This window comes from Mustela putorius, unplaced genomic scaffold (assembly GCF_011764305.1).
Source record: "Mustela putorius furo isolate JIRA1106 unplaced genomic scaffold, ASM1176430v1.1 tig00537227_pilon_pilon_pilon, whole genome shotgun sequence".
NCBI classification, from domain to species: domain Eukaryota; kingdom Metazoa; phylum Chordata; class Mammalia; order Carnivora; family Mustelidae; genus Mustela; species Mustela putorius.
The window spans coordinates 37,649,687-37,660,658 of NW_025422368.1; the positions used below are offsets into that span (position 1 = coordinate 37,649,687).

Here is a 10,972-nt window from a genome sequence, read left to right on the forward strand (position 1 = left end):
GTGATAATGGACTTGAGTGGATATGGGTGGAAGGAACCTAATTTAGTTTGGGTAATTAAGGTTGACCTCATCGGGGTAGTGATGTTTAAACAGACATGTGAGTCACAAGGGGGAGCCCATCATGGAGTTCTGGACTTGGAGCATTCTAGAAGAAAACAATAAGTACAAAAGCCCTAAGACAACAAAACAAGATTTATTTGTTGAAAGCACAGAGGTTTCCTAGTTTGCCTGCAATATTGTGAAGGAAGCAGCAAATGATAAGAAGTAAGCTCAAGATCTATGAAGAAGTTTGCTTATACTTGCAGTATCCTTTGCTCCTACACACAGTAAACATTTAGTATCTGTTGAAAAAATGAATTGAAAATTTAAGTAATAATCAGATTGTACAAGTTGTGTTTATCTGTTTTAATTTTAACTGGAGAGACCTTACAGTTTTGATATACAAGATGACCAAAGGTCTTGAGATTGGAGATTGGAAAGCCACGTTAAATAACTCTTACTATAATGCCTCCTTTGCCTGGATTATCTGTAGAAGGATGGAGATTTGTGATATGAATACTAGAACCACCTTGTGAATGATGGTGTGCCTGAATCTTGGAGACCCCTGGGGAGGAAAAATGGGTAAAATGATACTGAAAAGTGAAAAGAATCCTCAACGCAATCACTTTCAACCATAAAATAATAAGAATGATCATTTTGTTCTAAAAATATGTGAAGGGAGTCAGATCAAGTGACACACACACACACACACACACACACACACACACTCCAATGATAAATTTGAGGGTAGAAATGATTGGGGAAAAATACCAGAATAGAGGTGGATTGTGACTTAGATAAAGAGCAGAGGAATGGGAAGGTAAGTACAGTAGAATTGTCTTATTACCAGTGCTCACTTATTAGGAGTAGGATGTCAGTGAGTGCTGCTGCTTTTATAGTACACAGTAGGTCATGGAGCCACCTCCAACTTTTAAGTAGCTTGCCTTCAAGAAGGTAGAGGATCTCAAGAATAAAATCTGCTCGTTGTGCCTTGTATTCTGAATGCCCATTGACTTACACATTTTTGGAGGGCACAGAGCCATCTTCCCACATCCAGACCTCAGTAGAGTTCTTGCGAGACAATCCAACCCAACGAATTAATCCAGTCCTGGACTTCATGTATTCCTATTGTAAACACAGACAAATATAATGGTCAACCTGCTTGCACAATTTTGATAACAATGTAAAGAAATTCATGGTAAGACCCTGAACAACAACAACAACAACAAGTTAGATGTATGTCTATGTGAATGTTAATTAATTATATTTAATATTTAGAATTGTGCCAAGTTCACTTGTTTTAGAATAAAAAATTGCTTGTGGAATACAGAAAAAATGTTTACAGAAGGCAGATATTGTAACCTTTCTATATGTTTATCTTCCATTGACTGAAGACTAGAGTTTCAAATAGAGTACCAAATATGGGTCTTAAATAAGATAATGGTGAACGACTACAGAAGGAAAATAAAGAAAGAAATATATTGTTGGTGAAACATTATTACTCCCTACATTTAACTTCTACTTGCTTTGGATTCATTGTTCAACTTAGTTCTGTAGTAGCCTACAATATTTACATTGTAAATATTAATTTGTTTTGGTTGATTGAGTAAAAGGAATTATGTGATGTTATTCTCAAAGGGATTACAAATAGCATTTGCTTTTCCTAATTTACATTTTTTAATTTAGGAATTATCACTATTTACTATATGATACACTATACCCATTTGCTTTGTTTATTGCCTCTTTCTCCAAGTAGAACATAACCTCCTGAGGTTAGGAATTTCTGTCTGTTTTCTTTTTTTTTAAAGATTTTATTTATTTATTTATTTTACAGAGATCACAGGTAGTCAGAGAGGCAGGCAGAGAGAGAGAAGGGGAAGCAGGCTCCCTGCTGAGCAGAGAGCCAAATGCGGGGCTCGATCCCAGGACCCTGAGATCATGACCTGAGCCGGAGGCAGAGGCTTAACCACTGAACCACCCAGGCACCCCAGGACTTCTGTCTGTTTTATTAACTGCAGAGGTTCAGATTCTGGAATAGTTCCAGTGCATATTTGGCAAATTAATGGAGAAATCAATCAGTCAATCAATCAATTCATGGGTAACAAAATTAAAAAGAGTCAAATAGTCATATACTCTCTCATATCTCCCAGAAAAACAGATAAGTGAGAGTGCATTCTTGGCAAATAAAAACATGACTCAAGCTTCTTAACAGAAGTGAAACACAGAGTAAGAGATAATGTGTAAAAGTGACTTTTGACTGCTTATTTATTTATTGTAATTTTTAAAAGATTTTATTTATTTAAGAGAAAGAGATAGTGAGAGAGCATGAGCAGGGGGAGGGGACAGAGGAAGACTTCCTTCTGAACAAGGAGCCCTACGTGGGACTCTATTCCAGGACCCTGGGGTCATGATTTGAGCTAAAGGAGGATACTTAACTAACCAAAAAACCCAGACGCCCCTTATTTATTTATGTTTTAAAAGATTTATCTATTTTAGATTGAGAGAGAGCATGATCAGGGGGTGGGAAGAGGGAAAGAATCTCAAGCAGACTCACCGCTGAGCATGGAGCCCAAAATGGCTCAATCCCACGACCCTGAGATCACAACCTGAGCCAAAACCAAGAGTCAGATGCTTAACTGGCTGAGCCACTCAAGCACCCCTATTGCTCATTTTTTAAAGCGTGAGCTACCCGTCCCCTTTCTGTTAACTCCTGTTCTATTCTTTAAAATACATCCACATGACATACTTCACTATACGAAGTATATTCTCCCTGAAATTCAACTATTCTTTGTTTCTCAAAAATGACATTACTTCCTCTCTCACGTATAAACCTCCAACCTGGCATCAGTTTAGAGTACCAAGATTCAAGACATATTTGTATACTTCCATTTAGCCTCTTGTTATTGAAATTGAGATTTTAGGACACTCTGTTATTTTGCCTGATTGGAAAGAAAGTTAATTTACTTACCTGAATATCTTCTCTATGAGTTTGAGTCCACAAAAGCAGTTAGTGAGTGGTACAGCAGTTAGAATAACAAGGCAACAAATGATCATGAGTGTCAAGGGAATGTTCTCCTCATGTCTGGTCCATTACTGTGGACTTCATCTCAGGAAAAGTATAATCAATTTTGTTAATCAATTATAGCAGTTCTGTAGAATATGACTGGCTTGACTCTTTGAGTTCAATTTAATGTCTGCACACAGCCCAAACCAGATCTTCTACTTGCTTTTGTTTTTAATATACAGAATCTGAATAAATACCATATTGGAGGTTGTAGGTTAAGGACCATAAATAATTTCTGATTTTTAAAAAATGTTTTAATAAATCTATTATTTGGCAGAAGGGAGACTCCAAGGCTTGGTGTCTGGTTTATTCCCAGGATTCACAAAAAAAAGAGAAAGGCTACATTAAATAATAAAGGGAGAGTGCACAAGTGGATGTGAACATATTTTGTTTCAAAGTAGAGCCTTTGTTAGAAGCTGTTTAAGAGGAAAATGTGGAAGAGGAGACATGTTTAGTAGAAAAATTTCAGCTGAAATCCTGTGTGTTTCACAAATGAGATTATTCCCAAAACTATGGAAGAGCCTATGAAAAGGTGAAGTCTGCATCATGGTTTGTTCAAGTTCAATTGTTCAACAATTTAGCAGGAACTAAGGACTCATGTAATATTGGGATGACAGTGCTATTTATATTTTACTATGCTAGAGTTTCTTTGTACTTTGAGATCCTTTCATGGATTAGTAAATGCAATCAAGGAAACTGAGAAAAGTGAAATGACTTGTCACAGACTGAACTCTCAGTCTCATTAGTTCATGTTACCCCTTTCCATTCTTAAATATGGTCATTTCTACTGGGCTTGATAAGGCTCTCAGAGTAGCACAGGCTGGAAGACAAGAGAAAAAATATACATATATATTTTTTAAAGTCGAATGTTTCACTTAAGATTCTTCTTATGACTTGAGTTATACATGGCATAGGAATCTCCTTACCAGAACATTCTGACTGGCAATCTTCAGCAAAGTAGCATTCATGTTAATACAGAACTGCTTACTCTCTTCCCATGTCAAGTTGTGCCTGAAGAATCCATAGCAGCTATCTCCATAATATCTCCAGTTTCTGTCACATGGGCTGCATTTATGGCCTTAAGGTGAAATCAAGCATAGGAATCCATATTTTTTACTTTCACTTTCCCCATAATCAGTGTCTTCCGCAGATCTTCAGGTTCCCTACAGATAGCATCACAGAACTACTCTGGGGCGGGGTGGGGGTGGAGATGAAGAGGTTACAAAACCATACTTACTGACACTGTTCTTTTGTTCCAACTGTTTTATTAAATATTGACAGAACTTCTTTGCTACTTGGTGCAGCGTTCCTGAGACATTTTTATTCTCCACTTGGTGGTGGTTTAGCTCTCTGACAGCTAGGTGTAAAAATTAGATAATAATTTGTAATCAGGATCACAAGGGTGATGCAGAGACCTTTCGATGAACTTTCATTTCAGTAGAACTGTCAATCTGGAAAGTGTTCACTAGATAGACGTGAGTGAATGAGTACTGCAGAGAGGTCTGGGTAGAGGAGGGTGTAAAGAACAAATTGTGAACTGTGCAAAACTGACACCTGGTGCTTATCCAAAAGAAGACATGAGCTCTATGAAGAAGAAAACCACAAATAAGAAAAACGCCATGATCAAACTGCATGCCCAAAACGAATGTTTTGATATTCCTTTGAATATAGATTTCTAAGCAGATTTCAGAGAAGAATGACATGTTATTTTGTTTTCCATGTGATATCAAAATATCCATTTATTTAAAAAAACACTGATTTCTTGTGCCCAAAATGATATGATAATCAAGTGAATAAACAATGGCAAACAAAAGATTCTAAAATATCTGGCGAACAAATAAACAAGCACACAAACAAGCAACAGCTACATGGATGGTAATGTGATACTGCGGGCTTTTAGATTTATAAAAAGAAAATATCTATAAATGAGATGGGATATGAATTGCTTCTGAGTGAAAGTAAATGCATTCATTAAACAAAGTGAGAAGGAGGGTATTTTAGGAAGAGGGAATACAATGGAGAGAAATTTCAGACAGTGGAAGAGGATCTATCTGTGAAACTGAGAAAAGTCCATGTTGGCTGGAACTGAGGATATGCAGGATAAAGAGAAAAAAAAATGAGAAGATAGTGAATCTAGACGAAAGGGGATCTTAAAGACCAGTTTAAAGTTCTTGAAATAATTTCAATTAAAGTGATTTGAGTCAGGAGGAAAAGTAAGAGCTCTCCATTATTGAGAATGTCTTGGTAGCCTGAAGCAGCAACAAAGAGGCACACAGTGACAAGCAAGCTTAGTGGCATACACCAGGACTCAGGTTGTGCTTTCCTCAGAACAAATCTTTTGCAATGAGTCAATACTTACGCATCATCCCCAGAGCCACCAGCCCAACAACTAACCCCATGCACAAGACCAGCAGAATCAAAGCCGTCACACGCCACAGAGGTGAGGAAGCAGGGTCAACTGTAGACATAGAATACAGATGTTAGGGGGCAGGCAGTATGGGGTAGCTATGGGGCAGTGTCACCCCTGTCCCCTGCCCTCTCCAGGCTTTCTGAGTGATGTAAACAGCTTCATTGCCAGGTCTTGCTGGTGTTCCTTTGGGGATCATCAATAGTATAGCCCATTCCCATTCCCATCAAAGTATAGCCCATTCCCATTCCACACATCGGTCTTTTCCCAATGGACTTTTCTCTGAGTCAAAACAGAAGTTTGTGGGGCACCTGGGTGGCTCAGTGGGTTAAGCCTCTGCTTTCAGCTCAGGTCATGATCCCAGGGTCCTGGGATCGAGCCCCGCATCGGGCTCTCTGCTCAGGAGGGAGCCTGCTTCCCCCCCTCTCTCTGCCTGCCTCTCTGTCTACTTGTGCTCTCTGTCTGTCAAATAAATAAAATGCTAAAAAAAAAAAAAAAAAGAATTTTGTGTTTTTTGTCTTGTTTTGTGCCCAACCCCATAAACAATTGCTTTTATAACAACAAATGAAGAATCACACCTATGTGCCAACAACAGAGAAAATGAGGTTATAACACATCCTTTCCTCCTATTCTCTTGGTTTCTATTCCACCCAACATTAAACTGTATAGGCTTAACATAAACTTCTCTGCTTTCATCTCTTGTTGCTTATATACTAAATAAATCTGTCTGAGCCTAAGTAGGCATTACTCAAATTCTGTATAGCAGGAAGGTCATAGGGAAAATAAAATAAAATGATACGTGCTATCACTAGTAGAAAAAGGAAAGTGGGGTTGACCTATTTCAATAATTAACTTCCAGATCCCTGGCTCTGGGTATTCTTACCTGAGGTGAGAGCTGGCTTTCGATTTTTAATATTTAAGGTGATGTATCCATCTTCGTCCAGCATGGCTTCCCTTGGACTGCAAGTGAGCTCAGGGTTCAATGACTTCGCAAAATTGCAGTGTCCACTCTTATAGATTCCAGTGCCTGCCAGTCCGTGTTCCTCCTCTTTCTGGTAAGGTGGGGTTCTATGAGTTGGGGCACATATTTTTGGTCCTGTTTTGTTCTTGTTTTTTGGACCTTTTTTCTTCCAGGAAGCCCTTTCATAGCTGTTCAGAGATACATGGACCTTGAGCATAAAAATATAAAAATAATAACTTGCAGTAAAGGAGTAGATATCACATTTGTTTCCTGTTTTCTTATCTTCAACTCTGAATGAAGGAATGTCTCCTTATTGTATCCTTTCAAAGAACAAAAGTTCATGCTTCATCTTAACCTTAGTGGAGTCTAAATAGTATTGTTTAAATGAACTGCTTTCAACAAAAATTCATGGATAAAACACGAGCAGATACATAGTCTGTTCCATTGTGAGGAGCATGTCTAATATAATTTGATAAAAAATGGCCTAGAGTAGATGTTTCAAGGTCTTGTGTTAGAAGGCGCCATTCCTAATTATGATCTAGAATTCATCCAAATTCTTGCATCATTCACAAATCATATTGTTTAAAAATTTGAGGACTCCACAGGAGGCAGACTTCATATTGCTTGGGTTTAGGCATTAAAGAAAAAACAATCAAATAAAGTGGAATAATATAGAGTTAGTGATTACTGTCTTTCAGTAATGTTTTCACTTTACAGTGAACATCCAGGAAAGGAAAAATCTTTTGTGAAATTGTGTAATTCCAAGTACAGTGGTGCTTCTTCATCTTAAAAGAGCTATTTGTGGAAGGGACAGGTTCCTAGTGCCCTTCACACTGGACTGTGACTATACCATAGTAACTATATGTAACCATAACTACAGTTAAACACATTTAACTATAAAATGGGTTTTCAAATTGTTACTGCAGCTCACATTGAAAGGAATTAGAAGAGTAGCTAGAGAAGGCTAGCTGCTGTACTAATGTAAGGATATCAGTGAGGGTGCTGTCTATTTTGTCATTGGGTAGATTTATATAGTTTTAGAGCAGATTTTAAAAAGATTTTTTTGTTAAACCTTTATGGCCAGAAGACTTCCCTTCTTCTAAGTAACTTCTAGGCATTTTTCTTATAAATAATCTTATTTTTATGTTTTCTTTAGTTAGTAGTGTCTTAGACTTTTTAGTATAGAAATTACATAAGATCTCACAGCAGGTATTTTGATTACTAATGTTTCCTTTGGTACATCTTGTACATATTTGTCCTTCCTTTCTGTTATCTCCTTCACTCTGAATTCTTTGTCAATTCACTTAAAATAATATTTCATCTTAAAATTTCTTTCCCTACACAACTCAAATAATTTTAAAGGTGAGGTAAACAAACAAACATGAAAGATATTGCCTGATTTAAGGAACCTAAACTTAGCATGATACAAATATTTTCACTAAAAACCAATCATTGTTCAAAAACCCCACTTTTAATAAATGTCAAATCTAATTAAAGTACTGAAAATTGAATAATCAAATTTCTTAAGCCCCACAGCCATTTTTTTCACTGGGTTTTGTAGCTCAGGTAAAATATTCGGTGTTTCCCAGTCATAAGCAGGGTAAATTCAAATCTTTAGTTGATCATTAATCTACCTCTGCTTCCATCTGCATAATTTCTCATTCAATCTAAGAGAACTGTTAGCTCTTCCTAGCAGTGCATGCTAACCCCTATCTCTCAGCACAGCCTGGGAATTATTCTAGCCCTCCCTTTCTGGCCGCCTTGATTCATACACCAAGTCCTGAGGCTTTTTTCCTACCTTTACTCCTCTGTTCCATGTTCTTCCCATCCCTATCTTACATCAGCTTTTTTTCCCCACTAAAATATACAGAAATACTGAAAAAATAATTGTGACTTAGTGACAATATAGAATGTAAAGGATTTAGTTCAAGTTAGTTTTTCAATCAACCTTTACTCATTTCTCCTAGTAACCAAATATGTAACTTCTGAAAATTTATAGTTAAATTAAATTAAATATGTAACTGCAAGATCCATGGACATTTGGAAGCCTTTATAATTATTGTAAACATTTTCATGTTCAATTAGCAGATACTTTCAGGAGGTAAGAAACACAACAGCTTGATTTGTTGTTTCCACATTTTCTAGGTCTTGGACAATTGGATGAGTTATAAAATATCCCACGTATTCTTCTTGCAAATAGCAAGGAATATGCTGGACTTACTTGATTCGTGAATACTTGAAATTGTACATTTAAGAAACCTAAGCCTCAGATGATATTCCTTTCCTACCTATAGCTCAGCCTCGGGACTTTTTGTTTTGTTTTGTTTTTGTTTTTGTTGTTTCCTTTTAATGATTGCAATGCATCACTGGGTTTTGGATATTTGATAGCACTGGTTGCAGGCTGAGGGTCTTATGTCCAGATCTATGTTCCACAAAAATATATTTGCCTTTATTTGTAACCCCCCAACTCGGCTTGGAGGTGTTAGGAAATATGCTGGGTGAGTACAGAGTCCCTCAGGGTCAAAGGAGTCCCTGATAACACTAGTCTTCGTTCTGTTTTCTTCCTCTACATATGCTATAAATAACAAGCTGAGTTACTCAGCAAAAATTAAGCAGAGAACTGCAGGAAAAAGAGAGAGAGATTACAAACTTTTCTTTTTCCTTTTCCAAAATCCAGAGGCTTTGCTAGATACCACTTTTTTTTTTTTTAAGAAAGCTCTTCCACCAAAATGGGGCTCAAACTCACAACCCCAAGATCAAGAGTTATATGCTGTACCAACTGAACAAACCAGGTGCTACTTTGTTAGGTATCTCTTACTCACCCTACAAGGTCTGTCATTGGTATGTTTGTATATTTTATTGCCCCTCTTTTCTTGGCTTAATAAAGTATAACAGAAAAAGTCCTTATTGCAAATATTCTGATGAGTTTGAATTCGGAATAAAAATCTTTGTTTAGTATTTTAGAGATTAAGAGGCACTTTAATAAAGCCATCGCTTTAATTTTAAAGCAAATATATTTTAACAATTTCAGACACTGAAATTGGCAGTGAATATTCATGGAGAAAGTCATGGTACTTTTCTTTATGGGACAGTCTTGGATTTTAGCTATCTAATCTTGATTTGTTTGTATTCAGAATGACTTCCCAAATCCTACCATATGCCAGCCCACATTCCTGTCCTTATTTATTTATTTATGAGAGCCATTGCACAGAAGCAGGGAAAGGGACAGAGGGGAAGGGAGAAGGAAAGAGTGTCCTAGCAGACTGCACTGAGGACAGATCCACACCTGGGGCTTGATCACATGACCCTGAGGTCATGACCTGAGCCACCAAAATCAAGAGTCCAAGGCTTAAGCCACTGAGCCACCCACGCACCACTCCTGTTCCTCTTTCTTGTTTCACTCTTTTCCCATTACACTTAATTCTCTCTCTCTCCCTTTCTGTCTGTCTGTCTGTCTGTCTCTCTTGCACACACACACACACAGGTATTTTTGTCATGTATCCCCAAAGAATATATTCCATGGTCTAAATTAGTGTCCAACATACAATAACCATCCGGTAGATATTTGGTAAGTGAGGGCATTGTCATCCTGATATTACACATGTAGGAAGGGAAGGTTTAGAAATGTGGAGACATCTCTACGATCAAAGTGCTTGTAAAAAGCAGTACCATCTACCTAGTTTCCAAGTTCTTTCAACTACTTTATAAAGTCTTTCAAATTTGAGGATTGTCCAGACTCTATTATCTATGTTTATAGCTGAAGAATGAGTAAACACAAGACTCACAATGACAGGGTAGAGATTCAATAAGAAATCAGTGGAATTCATAACACTGTGGATAAAACTGTTCAATACATAATGAGGGCTAGTGGATGTGTAAAAGAGAAAGACCAAAGGAAAATGATATTGACTATTATGGATGCTATAATAACTTCTCTTAACTGAAAAAAATACATAAAGGAAAGGAGAGTTTTGTAACTGGTGATTTTTTTATACAAACTTTCTTTTTCTTTTTTTTTTTTTCTTAAGTTTCAGAGGTAGAATTCAGTGATTTATCCATAACGTATAACACCCAGAGCTCGTTTCGTCAAGTGCCCTCGTTAATGCCCATTATCCAGTTACCCCATCCTTCTGACCACCTCCCCATCTTCCATCTAAATCCCTCAGTTTGTTTCCTACAGTTAAGAGTATCAGATTTTTTTTTTTTAATTTATTTGACACAGAGATAGAGAGTACAAGTAGGCAGAGCAGCAGGCAGAGGAAGAGGGAGAAGCAGGCTTCCCGCTGAGCAGAGAGCCCAATGTGGAGCTCGATCCCAGGACCCCGAGATCATGACCCGAGCTGAAGACAGCCACTTAACCGACTGAGCCACCCAGGTGCCCCAAGAGTATCAGATTTTTTAAGACACATCACCTTTATGCTAATCCTTAGGTGTAATTATCAGTGATGTTCTGTTCCTTCTCAATCCTCTGCATTAATATTGTTGGTTCACCTCTGACTTA

The 10,972-nt window shown here is 37.4% G+C and overlaps 1 protein-coding gene across 6 annotated transcripts in view; it reads right to left on the minus strand.

Annotated features, from left to right (window-relative positions):
• Positions 1 to 10,972, minus strand: part of LOC101686568 (C-type lectin domain family 1 member B) — a 28,438-nt gene extending 17,466 nt beyond the window's left edge. For 2 of the 6 annotated variants that reach the window (XM_013049558.2, XM_004779729.3), the window contains exons 1-6: positions 10,884 to 10,972; positions 6,394 to 6,679; positions 5,463 to 5,561; positions 4,341 to 4,460; positions 4,030 to 4,181; positions 1,058 to 1,164 (exon numbers count right to left, since the gene is read on the minus strand). In XM_013049558.2, coding sequence (XP_012905012.2) covers positions 1,058 to 1,164; positions 4,030 to 4,181; positions 4,341 to 4,460; positions 5,463 to 5,561; positions 6,394 to 6,457 — 542 coding nt within the window. In that variant the 5' untranslated portion in view covers positions 6,458 to 6,679; positions 10,884 to 10,972. Of the gene's footprint in view, positions 1 to 1,057; positions 1,165 to 3,007; positions 3,907 to 4,029; positions 4,182 to 4,340; positions 4,461 to 5,462; positions 5,562 to 6,393; positions 6,680 to 10,883 lie in introns of those variants that run through there. The other 4 variants (XM_013049559.2, XM_045073150.1, XM_045073151.1 and 1 more) reach the window with 4 other exon arrangements.